The following is a 16,905-nucleotide window of genomic DNA, read 5'->3' as shown; positions in this document are numbered from 1 at the left end:
ATGAGTGTACATTGTAATGAATTAGGGTGAAATATGTTTAGCTGAACAACACAAAGGTTAAGCTTTTCATGTGAATTAACCATGATAGCACTAAAGGATCGGTGAGTATAGGGCCTAAAGTTAGGAAGGTGAGTCAAGGCAAGTAAATACAGTATGTAGTGAGTTATGTAGATGTGAAATGTGTATTTAAAGATGTGTGGAATGTTAAGGTCCCCATGCTGTCAATTACATTTTGCTATAGTGTACAACCCTGTATACTGTATGTATGAAATAGATATGTATAAAAAATAATGTTTTTAAAAGGATTAATGCAGGTTATCAAGGTGATTTGGTCATAACTCAGTTGTTCATAGCAGATTCAGTGGTATTGTCAAATACTGACAATGATATAAATTAATATGATAGTGATACAAACTAATATGACATGAATTAAACATAATGCCTTAGGATTCAAAAACATATCATAGCAGATTCTGTGACATATATCAAATATAGAGTTGTTGACTTGTTAACCAAAGTCTTATCATATCGTAGCAGATTCCAATATATCATGAAATATTGAACTGTTGCCTTATGAATTCAAATCATATCATATTGTAACAAATTTGGAGATACTATATGGCCAAAAGTTTTGGGACACCCCACAAAGTCACTGAATTCAGGTGTTCCAATCACTTCCATGGCCACAGGTGTATAAAAATCAAGCACCTAGGCATGCAGACTGCTTTTACAAACATTTGTGAAAGAATGGGTCCCTCTCAGGAGCTCAGTGAAATCAAGCGTGGTTCCGTGATAGGTTGCCACCTGTGCAATAAGTCTACTTGTGAAATTTCCTCACTACTAAATATTCCACGGTCGACTGTTAAGGGTATTATAACAAAGTGGAAGCAATTGGGAACAACAGTAACTCAGCCACGAAGTGGTAGGCCATGTAAAATCTCAGAGCACATGCTGCGGTACACAGTGCGCAGAAGTCACCAACTTTCTGCAGGGTCAATAGCTACAGACCTCCAAACTTTGTGTGGCCTTCAGATTAGCTCAAGAACAGTGCATAGAGAGCTTCATTGAATGGGTTTTCATGGCTGAGCAGCTGCATCCAAGCCTTACATCACCAAGTGCAATGCAAAGTGTCGGATGCAGTGGTGTAAAGCACGCTGCCACTGGACTCTAGAGCAGTGGAGGCGTGTTCTCTGGAGTGACGAATCACACTTCTCTGTCTGACAATCCGATGGACGAGTCTGGGTTTGGCAGTTGCCAGGAGAACTGTACTTGCCTGACTACAAGTGTAAAGTTTGGTGGAGGGGGTTGTTTTTCAGTGGTTGGGATTGGCCTCTTAGTTCCAGTGAAAGGAACTCTTAATGCTTCAGCATACCAAGACATTTTGGACAATTTCACGCTCCCAACTTTGGCCCCTTCCTGTTCCAACATGACTGCACACCATGGCACAAAGCAATGTCCATAAAGACATGGATGAGTGAGTTTGGTGTGGATAAACTTGACTGGCCAGCACAGAATCCAGGCCTTCTTGTCCAACATCAGTGCCTGACCTCACAAATGCGCTTCTAGATGAATGGTCAAAAATTCCCATAAACACACTCCTAAACTTTGTGGAAAGCCTTCCCAGAAAAGTTGAAGCTGTTATAGCTGCAAAGGACAGACCAACTCCAAATTGAATGGGATGTCATTGAAGTTCATGTGCATGTAAAATCATGCGTCCTAAAACTTTTGGCAATATAGTGTCTTATATTATCTTCATAATCTTATCTTATAATATCTTCGAATATAGAATCGATATAGAATCAAAAACATATTGATAGCCTACAGTCATTAATTGCATGGCTAAAATGTATAGGACATGCTAATTAATAAAATCACTCATTAGTGTAGCTACAAAGTCAGTAGACCTCATAAACCGGCCCCTGGGTGTGTGTTTAAATGTGAATGTCCTTATCTGGCACTAAAATATTTTTTCAGAAAGTCAAAATGTCGAAATGGGGCTATTGTTATGGATTAGCAATTTAAGCTAGTTTTGACTGAGAACGAACCACTGAGGTCTGTAAAACAGGGAATCTTAAATACGGGCGCGCCCCCAATAACAGTATGTCTTGGTGTGTGTGTGCGCGCGTGCGTGCGCGCGTGTGTCTGCGCGTGCACGTCGTCCGTAGGCAACTGCGGCGCAGAGCTCGAGGAGGAGAAACAGTGCTGACTGAACCGGGGGAGTCGGAAGTGACTTTGTTGTGGAGCTTAGTCTTATTCCGTTAATGTTTTATCCGTTCGTGCTGCATTGTCAGTGAGAGCCGTTTAATACAGCAAGGTAAGAAATGTTCGGTTTGGGATATTGAAATGGATTTTGCAGGGGAAAGATGTCTGTTAGGAAAAAAAAAACTGCCTATGTGGCTTCAAAAATGTGCGCCGTCTCCGTGCTGTGTATCTCAAAATGGCGGACGAGCAGCGATAGCCAAAAAATATATATATATAACAGGGCGTTAGTGTTGCGAAAACACAAACACACAAAATTAGCCGTGTGTATTTTCCGATGGCGATCTGTTAGCACCGATGGCGATAACATTGATCTAGGTAATTTATGTGTACTTAGCAGAGTGAAGGCCACCCGGCGACATTGGTTAATCGTGTTATCTCTAATTGGCTAACGCGACTAGCCGACTAGCTGTTAAATTATTATTATGATTATTATTATTATTATGATTGTAATTATTGGAGGAGATGCGCTTGGAGATGTTTATATATATATTTTTGGTTGCAGTTGCCAGGTGACGTTCGCTGTAGGTTTGTCGCGTTCCAGAGAGGCTCGTATGTTTAGCATTAGCTTGGGTGTTGCCTGTGATGATGTTTTTGAGGTGGGTCTATATTTGGTACCCGATGCTAGCATGCTAGCTGTGAAGTTCACCTAGCAAGGGCGTGAAACGTTAGCCTAGAAGTAACGGTTTAGTTTGGTCATTTGTTTAGATTTGTTCAGACTAATTCATTTCAGTTCTTCCTAGAGCCACAGGGATAGTTATGAACTTGTACATGTTGTAATAGTATTCGAAATGCTCAGTAATTACGTCAAATGTGCTTAAGGTTAGCTTTCTATCTGGCTAAGCAAGTGAGAATCATCACATGCAGGCTGTTGGGTCACATCTTATAATGGTACGCCTTTAATAATTGGAAAAAGCTTAAAAATGTATGTTATGTCCAGGTCGTCCTCGCAAATGAAAGAAAATTTGTCCTCGATCTGTGGCTCATATTATTCAGATGGACTGAATGTGTTTTGAAGAAAATGACTTAAACTGTACCACTTCTACATTTTTTACTTTCAGGTTTATATGTCCCATTAAACCCCATCTTGACCAGTGCACTTTGGCTTTAACCTGGCCAAATGTAGGGCTTGTAAAGTGACATGGTATCTGATGATTAAATCTCCCTATTAGATTTTTATTGTCTCTGCTACCAGTTCGGCGAGTGAACTGTCCGACACACAAGACATAGAAAATCATTTTTTCCCCCAAGCTGGAAGCCAACATTCAATCCTTCAGCCGTGTCGGTTGAATATATTCAGATCTCTTTCTGTCGCACTACTGATTAGATTTTGTATGGCTGCTTCTCTCACTTTATTTAATTCTCTCCTCATCAGTTTGACCCTGCAGGGAATACGTGTTTAAAAATCCACACACCTTTTCACGCCGAGCTTAGTCTATCTCGCACAATGACGCCGGGTCTAATCTCCTCACACCAGCCTGGGCACTTTGTAGTACAGCAAAACGGAAGTGTGTCTGTCAGAATGAAAGTGTTGCTCTCAAAAATTGCATGTGTCAGGGGTTTTTTCCTGGCCTTTTGAATAGTCATGGTGAGGAGACGGTGAGGTGCACTCGGCATCTTTAGCCTCCTGGGGTCTTTAATCTTCATCCCTGGCATTAGCCATTTGAAGCTGTGTCTAAATTGGATAGATAAGCCTGCCTTTGAGTGCACACACACACCATTTACTGGTGTAATCATATTTTCAAGGGTATACAGTATGGTTGGATCGAAGAAATGCTGTCCAAAACTAGTATTAAATAAATATTAATATTTTACTCATCTGTCTGTGTCTGTACCACCAATTAATTTGGCTTTGAGTTTCTATGATGCTGATGTCATAACCATGAGCTAAACTTTTCTTGTTCTGTAATGTGATCCTAGGCTTGTGCAATATTGATTTTTTCCCCCCCTTATTCTTTTCTTCCCTCACAATTTATTATGTAGAAATATTATTGATGCCAGAACTGATACGTAAAACAAGCATCTGCAGCATTTTAAGTTGAAGGAGAGGCCAGTTTAATAATTTTACTAGCTGTGCAGTCAGGAATTGCTTGTAGGTAGTAGCAAACAAGAAAATAAAAACCCACAGCTGTACAAAAACAGCATATTTTCTTGAATGTTATGTTCACCAGCATACATATATACATACATTGTGCAAAATGTGTAAATATTCTGATGATATAATTCAATTTAAACAGGCTAAACGTCGCAGTGTAAAGTCACGTAGCAGTGATTACGTCATTGTCACACGAGCCGAATGCGATCCAGTTTTGCATATGGACTGAGGATTTGACTTCCGCTAGATTCCTTTATAGCTTTTTGTGGTCAGGATTTGTCTCACCATCTAGTGTTTTTCTTTGGCAAGGTGTCGAGTTTAACTCTACACAGCATGACATGTAAATTGTTATGCAGGAGCCCTAGGATTTATGAAATTCAGTGGAAGTTGTACCCATAACATTAAAGACAACATTGTTATGTTTATCTTTATGCTAGTTTCTGTTTGAATGTGCCTCCTGTCAGTTATTTGAAAGACAATCAAAAAATAATTTAAATATTGACCCCAAACATAATAAAGACTCTGTAATGACCTTTATTTGAACATCGTTAGATGAGCTGACGTTTCTGAGACTTGGTGTGGCATGTCTTCACAGGTCTTGCATATCATTCTAGATAAAGGAAGAAGCCAGTATTTGCCAGTGTTCAGGCAAAGTTCACAGCCATAAAGATTTATAGTGGTTGATGCTCTACCTGCCTGATGACTGTTTAATAGTGTCCAGACATTCTCATAAAGAATAAAAACAAAATTGCTTTGATTATTGCCTTTTGGAGTGTTTTAGGTTGTAACACCTATTTGGCTTTTGTGTGTGTTTGTGTGTGTTTGTGTGTTTGTGTGTGTGTGTGTTTGTGTGTGTGTGTGTTCCTCTTCGGTGTTGTCCCAACTCGTAGCTTGACCTGTTATCTGGTTGGGATATCAGACTTGGCACAAGCTGTTTCGCAGATCAGCTCTCATGACCAACCTTTGAGTTATGACTCGGACTATTGTACGCTACAAGGAGCCGATTCAGCGACGCTCACTACTAAGACGTTTGTAGCTCACGTTTTACCCCATATGTCTGGGATTTGCTTTTGTCTGGAAAACAATACTTTTTATACACACGTCCACATGGCTCGGGCTGGCTGCACCAATCCAGATTAAATATTTTCACCTCACAGCTATTCTAAACATCATCCTCCAGATTAGTGTGGAGGATATTTACAGGCTCTTGGACTGAAGGGATTACAAAGGCATAACCCTTCCCCATCCGATCCCACCGTACCTCTGCTCTTGGATAACTCGAAGGCTGGATTAGACACTGAGATTTAAGGCCTTGAACACACCTGGTATTAACATGCGACTTGAGCGATCCATACACCTCGCATTATAGATGTGTCTTCATTCACTACTTGTGATGGGATTTCAAACATTGTTTTGATTGCGTCTTCTGTGGCATATAGTTTAAGGCTGAAATGTCCTGTGAATCATATGTTTTATATCTACGGGGTGCTTGAAATGTTTCAATCGTGAAGTCTGACAAGACGACTCAAATGAATAAACGAATGAGAGCTGAGACAAGGAGACATGTTAATTCCAAGCGAGAACATGACCTACGTTTCCTCTTCTGCCTCTAGTTCGGACACTTTTGAAGGTAGTGTTGTGGTTGCAGGACCTTGCCCTCTACGTTTGCAGTAGCACAGGGTACATAGGTCTTTGCCGTGATCTTGGCACAGTGTTTGCTGTAATTTGATGATCCTGGCTTAATTTTGGAATTAAACTAGCCCACGGTTTGTTATTTAGTGCATGATTCCAGGACTTTCTCATTTAACTGATCTAAAGATAAGGCTTTAACCTCTTTTTCTTTCTCTTTCTCTGTAGATGAAAGGAAAAACACAGTGTTGAACATTTTCTGTGAGGTAAACGACTGAGAGAGCGAGTGAAGCCAAGCCCCAGAGCAAGTGTCCATCCTGCCGTGTGTCCATCTTGCAAAGAGCTGCTGAGCGTGCTGAGGATCGTCTACAAGCTCCCTGCCTGGGGCAGAGACAGCGCCCCTGTACACCTGCCATAATGGTGCTGTCACAGAGGCAACGAGATGAGCTGTGAGTTCACCATTTTTAAAAAGACAACAAAGAAAGCCTGAAAAACATATTGTGCTTCTCAAAGACCTGGGGAGGAAAGCAGAGCATATTGTATGCATCAGGATAAAAAAAAATAAAAAATCATAATAGGCTGCTAATAATCAAATGTCCATAGTGAAATATTGGACCAAAACCTATTCAACTGATGCTTCAATTAAGTACTGTAGCGTCTATGCTCTGTTTCACGGTAATTAAAATAAATCTTTACGCATAACACAAATGTGATTCTCCCCCTGCTTTGTTAAGATCAGTGTCTGCACATCTGGAAGCTTTATAAGAGACCTATATAGCTTTAATATTACTATTAATTGAGGGCCTTGAGCAAGCGAAACAAAACCCTAACACAAACTAGCCATAAATTCTTTGCTTTTCCGTTTCAGACTAAGAACATTTTCATACTTTTCATACTCTAGCCCTATTCTAGGCTTCTTTGGGGGCGGAGATCATAATCACAGGTTTGCTTTCACAAAGAATTTTGTCTAAACGACAGTTCCATCAATTTTGTGCACAAGATTTGCAATATTGTAGGTACTGGATCAATCTATGGCATCATGTAATTTGAAACAGGAAGTAAATAGGTTGAAACAAGCTTTAGACCGCTGTTTCCAAGCAGACCAGAGATCTGATATCTGGGGCTAAAAAACAGCTTTCGTACTTCACCGAGCGTATCGAACTCTTGGGTTAAATGGTCCTGAGTCTGAGGGGAAAAAATCCACCAAGTGTGAAAACTATACAGAATGGTCATCTTGTCATGTGCTTGAATTGTTAGGACTGCTTGTTATGCTAAATATTCAAGACAAGATCCCGAAGGATTACTTTTTCCCCTTTAACTGTAATTTTGTTGTGTATTATTTTCATATAACGCTATGGTCTGGAGTGTGTTAATCCACTTATGCCATAGCAGTTTGCCAGGGATTACTTTTAACTTATTTATGTATGATATATCCCAAACTGTAATGAGTATATAGTTAGATTTAATGCTGTGAAATGAGAGACAAGTTCCTGTTGTGTTGTAGCTACAATAAAAAGCTATTCTCTCACCAGCCACCCCCCCCCCTCTTTCTCTCTTTCACAAACACAGCTTGTCATTTTCCTGAGAAACCAGAAAACGTAAATTCCTCTTTCCTGAAGACATTCCTGTGCTGATAAATCTCTGCAGGGAACTTACGCTTGAGACTCAAAATGTTAAATAAATGTCTCCTAACAACAGATATGATTTTTTTTTTTTTTTTTTTTTTTTTTAAACAAAACGTTTTTTAAAACATACACATCCCTACAGGAACAATAACTTTTCAGATCGTACAGAAATAACAGACCGATTCTGACAAATCAGATTCAAGCATTCAACAACACGCTGGCCTTGACTTTATGGATAATTTAAATCGAATCATTTTTCTGGTTCTCGCCCTACTCTAACCAGGGCCAGACTTAACCAAAACCAGGATGAAAGGGGGTTAAGCTTTAGTTCTAAGGTCCCCATCTAATTTTAGCTGCATGCGCAGCTCATAAAATATTCACCACCATCTCAAGACATTGGAAGTCCATTTACATAATAATGAAGCACTGGAAAGACTGTGATTGTCTGTATGTCCATCTGCTCGCTTCTCCATGTCAGCTGGTTCGGTTCAACTTCCTGCAGTGCCGTTTGAGAACAATTTCATGCTCTAGCCGTGAGCTTGTAACCATGACAACAAGTGCACATATTTATTTATTTTTATTTAATTTTTTTTACGTTGACAACAATTGAGTTTATTCATACTCAACAATAATTTGGTCTAAATCAGTACAGGGTGTCTCTTTCACAGCATGTTCAATGGCATGCATGCAGACAGTCATAATGTAATATCACATCATCTGTGTCACTTGTTGGTGTGAGTTTAACGGAAGCTCTCGTCCTTTCAGAAATCGAGCGATAGCAGATTACCTCCGATCAAATGGCTATGAAGAGGCGTATTCTGTTTTTAAGAAGGAAGCAGAGTTAGATATGGTAAGATTATTCCCCTGCTTTTCCAAAAATAAAATAAAGCTCAGTCCAGTTTTTATTGCATGCTACTAATGTCCATGCATTTAATTACCACATTATCTTGTTTCCTGGTTCGGTCGCCAGAGTGAAGAATTAGATAAGAAGTATGCAGGCCTTTTGGAAAAGAAATGGACCTCAGTCATCAGATTACAAAAGAAGGTCAGTACACCTGCATCAGGTTAGTCTGGTTTGTCAGTATATGTTGTAGGTGTAAGCTCTTATCATATATATTATTTAAGTGTAAATATTTGTTATTATACTAGTGTTCATGATCTGCAGTTTACTGTGTGTCCTTGAATTATTAAAATTCCTTTCAAATGTTCCGTCCTATATTTTCTGTAAAGGTAATGGAGCTGGAGTCGAAGCTTAACGAAGCTAAAGAGGAGATCACTTTAGGAGGACCTATGGGGCAGAAGAGGGACCCCAAAGAGTGGATCCCACGCCCTCCGGAGAAGTACGCGCTCAGCGGACACAGGAGTCCTGTCACGCGCGTCATCTTTCATCCCATCTTCAGCGTCATGGTCTCTGCCTCAGAAGACGCCACAATTAAGGTATGTCACAAAAGATGCGTGCTTTTTAAATATAATGAGGGAGCTATAAATATGGGGCTCTTCTGGGAGAGTAGAAAGTGTTTATATGTTGCAACGTCAAAGCCTATGTGTTATCCAAAGAACATGCGCTTTGTGTTTTTTGCTGACTCACTGGCTGTCTCTATGGAGACCGTCACGATGCAACGGTTACCCAGAGCAACAGCACAGCAAGCAGTTCTCTGGGCATCAGATGCACCTTAGCAACTCTCCATTTTGATCAGGCTTCTTCAGGATTCTTCACCTTCCTGTCGTGTCTATTAGAAGCTGCTGACATTTCGCAGGAAGCAGTCTGCTACAGAATTGACTGCCTGACCTTTTTAACACTTTGATGCAGGAATCTGGCATGCTTTTGCAAGCTGAATGTTGGATGATGTTATAGGGGAATAGTATGGGCACTGGTGAAGCAAGTCTGAGACAAAGGTAGAATTCACAGTTTTAGCTGTAGTGTACATTCTTGGTGGCTCAAACACAGATGTCTACCACAGTGCGAAATCCGAGCTGCTTTCAACTTGGTGTAAATTACAAGAAGCCAAAATGTTTTTGCTGTGTATTGCCAACATATAGTTCCATCTGGACATTTAATTTCCCTGAACAACTCCATAACCTAAAACACAATGAATAAAGACAAAGAAGATAAAAAATAAAAAAAATTAAATGGCAGAAAGTTGCTGACAATCTCAGTGTTTCTGATGAATTGAAAGCCAGCACTGATTCATAGTTACCGCTCAAAAGTTTGGGATGACTTGCATATTTCGGCTATGGAGGAAGACCCCATCAGCCAATCCATCTTGTGGGAGATGCTCCAGGAAGCATGGGGAGAAATCTCATCAGATTATCTTGAAAAATTGACTTTTGAGCGGTAGTGTATATGTATATGTGTATGTGTCATTGGATGCTAAAAGAAGTAAACATTTTAAAAAATTAAGTACTGATTTTAAATATTTTTAATCTACCTTACTTAACCAAAATATTAAACTCAGGAACTTTTTTTTTTTTTATGAGACTAGCCTATTAGAATAAGAAGATAATCCATGACGAGTCAAAGATTTTATGACTGACCGGTTAATTGACATCCTGCACTGTAGACAAACGACCATCAAATGACAAGGTACTGGAGAGTAGATGAAGATCATCACACTGCTTCTAGAGACTTAAGAAATGTCTGTGTCTGTGTGTAGGTGTGGGACTATGAAACAGGAGACTTTGAGAGAACTCTGAAGGGTCATACAGACTCTGTGCAGGACATCTCCTTTGATCAGGCTGGAAAGCTGCTTGCTTCCTGCTCAGCAGACATGACCATCAAACTCTGGGACTTCCAGGGCTTTGAGTGCATCAGGACCATGCACGGTGAGCAAACCACATAAATGAATGGCTCAGGTGGTCAAAGCTATGCTAAAATAACAAACATACACAACTTTTGAAAGCTGTATAGATCATTTTGTATCATCTATCAGCAGCATGGTGCTTAAATCCTGTAGTATATGCTTGCTTTACATTCTGTATGTCTGTGGAAAAAAAATTGAAAGGGGAGTAAAGTTTGTATTGTGGCAGAAAAGATCCCAAAAGTAAAAAGATGGCATTAATCAATGTGCATAGATGAAATTGCCCCCCTTTTTCCTTAGTTGGCTCTATTAAGCTGATAATTACTTTAATCACTTGCAACCTAAATATAGCATGTGCTGATTCATAATCTGGAAAGACAAAGATGTTTTGACACAGCAACCAGTGATAGCAGGTGTTTTACACTACATACTATAATATTGCCTCTTCAGACACTTTCTCATATGTTTTTTTTATCATGTATGCTGAGTTCAGCAATAATCCTGTTACTCATTCTGCAATTTCTCTTTTCATAGGACACGACCACAACGTGTCCTCAGTTGCCATCATGCCCAATGGTGATCATATTGTATCTGCATCGAGGGATAAAACTATTAAAATGTGGGAGGTGGCCACTGGGTAAGTAGAGAAGGCTTTTGTCTGTGGATTATATGAGTGACAAGGATATTATTATTTAATTGTGTGTGAATATTTTAGCCAGAAAAATAATCTTTTTTTTTTTTTTCCAATGAACGAAAGAAAAGGCCAAAAAATGCGTATAATTAAGGTAATTCTTTAGCCCTATTCAGACCGGATTAGTTTATTTATTTATCGGTTCATTTCTAATACATTTTCTCAATAGAAAAACTCACATCCAGACGGCAGTAAAATTACTACAGGAGAAGCAAGTTTTGTTTTTGACTGGGTTCTGTTTTCTACAGATGTTCGCCTCGAATGATCGTATGATTACGCTCTGTACAGAACATGATGTCTGAGCTGTCAAAGAGCTCTAGAGTAAAGCGAAGAAAAGACCCCGGCTCGTATTACAGCTTGGGGCGAGCCAAGGTTTCAGCAACGATTTTAAAAATACAGTAAAACCTTAATCACAGAGTATACAGGAAGCATCCGTTTTTCATTTCGCCATTCGTGATGTGTTTAATATCTTAGAAAAGTCACTGATAAGCATGCTATGAGACATAAGTACGGCAAGTAGCAGCATTTATTTTTCTCCTTTCAACACGAGGCAACATCTCCATTGAAAATTACATACGTGTATTCGGATGGGACTAATATCATCACGCCACTGCCGAATTTGGTGAAAAGCAGCAGGTAATTCAGCCTGTCATTTTCTCAGCAGAGGCTGGAGAAATAATTCATAAATGTTTGTGGAGGAACACGAGTTAAACAGGAAATTACCGCAGTACCTCATGTACCTTTTATTTCTGTTCTCATACAGCTATTTTTTAAAGCGCAGAGATGGAAAAGGCTTTACTAAGCACTTTTAGAAGTCATAAAAATCACCATATCGTGGAGAATACAGAGCCGATGTTTGATAAATTACGAATAAATAGTATTGTGTGCCGTGTTTTGTATATTTTCTTATTTTGTTATTGTTGTTGATCCAAATCTTTATACTATAGTGGTATTGATTAGAGTAAAATTAATTAATTTGTGCGTGTTTGTAGTTACTGTGTGAAGACGTTTGCGGGCCATCGGGAATGGGTGAGGATGGTGCGGCCCAATCAGGACGGCACACTTTTGGCCAGCTGCTCCAATGACCAGACTGTGCGCGTGTGGGTCACTGCCACTAAGGAGTGTAAAGCTGAGCTTCGCGAGCACGAGCATGTTGTAGAGTGCATCTCCTGGGCTCCAGAGAATGCCTACCCCACTATATTGGAGGCCACTGGCTCTGAGGTGTGTTATGTCATCTTATGTATACTCACAAAAAGATTTAAAGCTTGCTGTAGTGTGTTACAAGTAGATTTTGATTCCTGTTCTTTCCATAGAACAAGAAGAGCGGTAAGCCCGGTCCATTCTTGCTGTCTGGATCCCGAGACAAAACCATTAAAATGTGGGATGTCAGTATTGGCATGTGCCTTATGACACTGGTGAGTTAACCTCGATGCCTTGGTTCCTTGCTTACATTACCATTTGCAACACGGTATTAGAAATTGGTCCTAATGAAAACTAACTTAACTTACAATCAATATGTGGATCCTTGTCATCGCTATACTGATTTTTTTTTTTTATTCCTTCTCCAACTTTCAAAGGTGGGCCATGACAACTGGGTGCGTGGTGTGCTGTTCCACCCAGGTGGGAGGTTCATTGTGAGCTGTGCCGACGACAAGACCCTGCGCACTTGGGACTATAAGAACAAGCGCTGCATGAAGACCTTGAGTGCCCATGAACACTTCGTTACCTCTATGGGTGAGAATCAGTTAGACAGATGGTAGTGTCTTTGTAGTATGTTTATCTGCACTGTGACATTGTCTTTGGAAAAGACAAGAGAGGCTGACTTTGGATGATCCCCTACAAACGGCGTACAAGTCGCCTTGTACTTTTAGGTATGTTGCGACTGATACTGTTGATGTTTGTGGATGTGCACTTTACAGGGTTCTGATAGTGGTATCAAGAATCCCTGATATACGACTGTATATGGATATACAGGATAAGCTTTTATTTTTAAATCGGACAGGAAAAGGGAATTGCAAGTAGGAACTACAGCAGTGAGCAGGGAACTGAAGAAATATCAGACCACGTGTGTACGATTGGCCTGAAGAACCATTCGAGCCAATCATTTTGTTGATTTATCACATCATACCTAATTGCCATAGAATCAAGGAAAATTTTAATTGAAATGTCACTCTGCACAGTGGTTGTTGGTCGTCATGTGATAGAAGAGATGTTGCCAGCTGGGTTTCATCTAGCTCAAGCCTCTACATTGTTATTGATCCATGATTCAACTGTGCTGATGCAAAGCAATATCTGTAGACTGAGAATACCATTAACAGTTGTCCTGAGGCAGAGCGTTGTCCTCATGAAACCCTCACTGTAATGCGATTAATAGTGATCTTTTGATTTGGTTTCCAGTATGTGGATGAAATAGACTTCTATGACAGACAAGGAGGGGAAATTGTTACTGTAGAAAGGTCAAAGGGGTTTATATTAGTGCTTAGAATGTAATAAATTATAAGGATGCTTTTTGCTGATCATTTGTTTTTGTTTTTTACTCAAAAAATTGCTTTTGTCTCTTCCTGCAGATTTCCACAAGACTTCCCCCTACGTGGTGACAGGAAGCGTAGATCAAACAGTTAAAGTGTGGGAATGCCGCTGATCTCACTTACCCCCTGCCCCTCCTCTGTACCACCACCACTCCTCCCTGCCACAACACTCGTCCTTCGGGATGCTCTCATCACCATGGCTACCACCCCATCCAGCGCTCTTCTAAATAACTATTGTCCTTTTATGTAAATTATTCTGGATGTAGTTTGAGCTTATTAAATGTTACATAAGACACCCTCACAAAGAGAGAAAAATAAGTTAAGAAAAAAGAAAAACAAGTATTCTTGCATGGTGAATCCCAAACTTGTATATTGTAATTATTATTATTATTATTATTATTATTATTTGCTTACCGTCATCTTGAAGGGTTAAAGAACATCAAGCATCACGTTACAAAAGGCAGAACGGTCCTTTCTGGGGAATTCAAAAACAGGGCTCTGAAAATCAGGCCCGCTTTTCTTTCTTTTCAGCTGCGCTGTCATGATCCGCTGATGCTTCAGAGAGAGAGAGAGAGAATCAAGCAAAAAGCAGTTTTTAGTGCAGTCACTAAACCAAATTAAAATCTGACTGAATGTTTCTGTCCTCTTAAAGGACTACTGTTGATGTATTTTAGGTGCTAAATGCTGTACAGTCATCATTAATTCTAGAGTCGAGACGTTTGAAAACGTCAGTGAAGTAAATGGATCTAGACGGACGCTTCAGGCAAAGTTGGGGCAGAAAAAGAAAGTTCCTTGTATGTTAGGATTTAAACTGACAGCAGTTTGGCCCAATTACATGATTTTGTATATAATGACAGACAAGTGACGTCGTGGAGAAAAAAAAAACCCTGATAAGATAAATCAGCAGTATGATAGTAAACCCCTGACTTACTTAAGTGCACTTCTTAAAGGAGGTATATGATGTGTGCGTGAAAAGCAGGTTCTTGGTCCTGCGTGCGCAAAACATATCTCAGCCCTCTTCATCGCCATTTCATTTTGTCCACTACTTGGTTGATTGACAGCTCAAGGGTAGGACAGTGTCCGGATGATTTGAAAAAAGAAAAAAAAAAAGATTATTATTACTATAAAGGTGCTTATATGTAAGGAATTATTCAAAGTGAGATTTTCCAAAGGGACACTGAATTCCACTGTTTAAAAGCAGCCATGTCTCATGCAATTTCCCATGTCTCACAGAAGCTTTTAAACATCCAGCTCATCGTAGATTTCTAAGCAGAACACAGGTTTTTAACCCACCACACATGGGGAGGGGGAAGGCCACGTATTGCACAGTCACAGCTTCATCAGTCCATTCTGCAGCTTCTTCACATGTGGTGTGTTATTCTCTGCCACCATATTGTGTGTGTGTGTGTGTGTGTGTGTGTGTGTGTGTGTATGCATGCATGTGTGTATCTGGCTCAGCTGCCACTGAAGGAAGCTTTTCGACGTGTTCTCAGCGGTACTGCTTCGTGTCATTGTGCGGGACGAGCCACCCGGTCAGGCTGTCGTAAATCAGGGAGGCTGGTGACACTTTGTTTCGCAGATTATCTCGTCCACTACATTTGCTCTGACGGACCTGCCGAGTCTGGCTGTGTGTGTGTGTGTGTGTGTGTGTGTGTGTGTGTGGAAATGGTAAAGACGCCTCCTAGCTAGATCAACAAGTGCAATAACAATAGGCTGCTCTGTGTTAACTCTGTGTTGACGGACAGGTTTGCACGAGTTGTGTGTGTGCACAATATACGCACACGTGTAGAAAACTAACCTCCTTCGTGTTGTGATGGAACTGACCTTTTTTTTCCCCTTTTGAAAGAAGCAACACAAACGTGAAGTAAATCCTCCTCTGGATAGTGTTAAGGCGAAACTCTTAGCATCTTAAGGGAGTTCTGTAGGAGGTGCACGCGGTTGTAACATTTTTACGGTGGTTGTATAGGCCCGGCCTCTGCTATTCCAAAGCTGTGTATGTAGTATCAGTGGACATGTGAAAGGATCTTAGAGCTTCGCTGTATGTGCAGTAGGTTTGTGCATTCAGTTAGCTCAGAGTCCAGTCGTTTGCTCTCTATGCCTTGTTAATATACTGAAGCCCCCCTTTGACGTAAAGACCTTATTCTGTTTTTTTGTGATCTCACTGTTCACACACTCACATATACACTGACAAAATATAAGTTGTGTACCAATATATCTGGATGTCATTGTTTGCAACATAATTAAGAGTAATAAAAACTGTAAATATAAAGCAATCCATTTGTGTTTGGCTTTTTTTTTTTTGTAAATAACAAATGTGCAGTAAATGAATGAAATCATGAATCACATTTTGAAAAGCCCTTAGTGTTACCTCTAGCCAAATGTATGTGGACACCTGACCATTCCAACCATGTGTGGGACTTCCCTCAATTGTTCCTGAACAATTTGCATAGATTGTATCTGTATAGTGTAGCGGTTTAATTCACTGAAACAAAGAGGCTTGAGCCTTTCCCAGCATGACAATGCCCCTGTGCACACAGCAAGCTCCATGAGGACATGGTATGTAAGCCTGGAGTTAAGAAACACTCAAGCATCCTGCACAGTACCCTGACCTCTCACTTAACATACTTTGCCTGAACAACATTTACAGCCTCACTCCATTATGTGAGACCAAAACAGGAAGTCAGGAAGTTTTAAGCTCAGCTCAGGTGAATTTCAGGTAAAGGTGATTTCACCCGTAACCTACTTCCCATAAGAACAATAACGCTCCTGGACACACGACATAATAGACACTGTTATGTTCTTCAAAATGTTCATTTTAAAGATAAACGGTACACTGAACATCAGAAAAAATATCAGCGTTGTGTTTTGTGCATGCTTTTATAATCTCTTCATGATGATCCATGTGCCAAAACAAGTGGCCCCATAAAGCTATACAAGTATCTGGCAAATAAAGGTGTGTCAGAGCAGCGATAACACTTTCTACCTTTCTACAACGTTTAGCTCCACCAATCTTACATGATCCAACTAACGAATCTCTCCAGATTAGATTATTTTATCATTAATCGGATGATAAATTTCCAAGAGGACACGGGCTATCTGGGGGACAGGAGCAGAAAATTAAAATGGCATCTTGAGGACATTATCTCCTTTTTCTACAACAGAGGGCACAACGTTGGAGGGCACGTTTTCTTGCACGTAGAAGCATCTAGAGGGCAAGTCATCATATTGTCATGCGCGGAGGGATGATTTTCTCACTTTCTCCACCTGAAGGGCAGGAAAG

At 40.2% G+C, this 16,905-nt stretch overlaps 1 protein-coding gene across 1 annotated transcript; it reads left to right on the top strand.

The window, feature by feature from the left end:
* The first annotated feature begins 2,155 nt into the window (after positions 1–2,155).
* On the top strand, positions 2,156–15,898 carry pafah1b1b (platelet-activating factor acetylhydrolase 1b, regulatory subunit 1b). Its single transcript, XM_058415610.1, has 11 exons — positions 2,156–2,314; positions 6,212–6,432; positions 8,374–8,458; positions 8,579–8,653; positions 8,839–9,045; positions 10,263–10,431; positions 10,941–11,043; positions 12,090–12,318; positions 12,411–12,512; positions 12,675–12,831; positions 13,665–15,898. Exons 2-11 carry the CDS (start codon positions 6,401–6,403, stop codon positions 13,736–13,738), a joined length of 1,233 nt encoding a protein of 410 aa, XP_058271593.1. The 5' UTR covers positions 2,156–2,314; positions 6,212–6,400; the 3' UTR covers positions 13,739–15,898.
* Positions 15,899–16,905: the final 1,007 nt, after the last annotated feature.

Source organism: Hemibagrus wyckioides, linkage group LG18, assembly GCF_019097595.1.
Source record: "Hemibagrus wyckioides isolate EC202008001 linkage group LG18, SWU_Hwy_1.0, whole genome shotgun sequence".
In the NCBI taxonomy this organism is placed as follows: domain Eukaryota; kingdom Metazoa; phylum Chordata; class Actinopteri; order Siluriformes; family Bagridae; genus Hemibagrus; species Hemibagrus wyckioides.
Note: the sequence above shows the minus strand (reverse complement) of the source record. Positions and strands in the feature narration are given on the sequence as shown.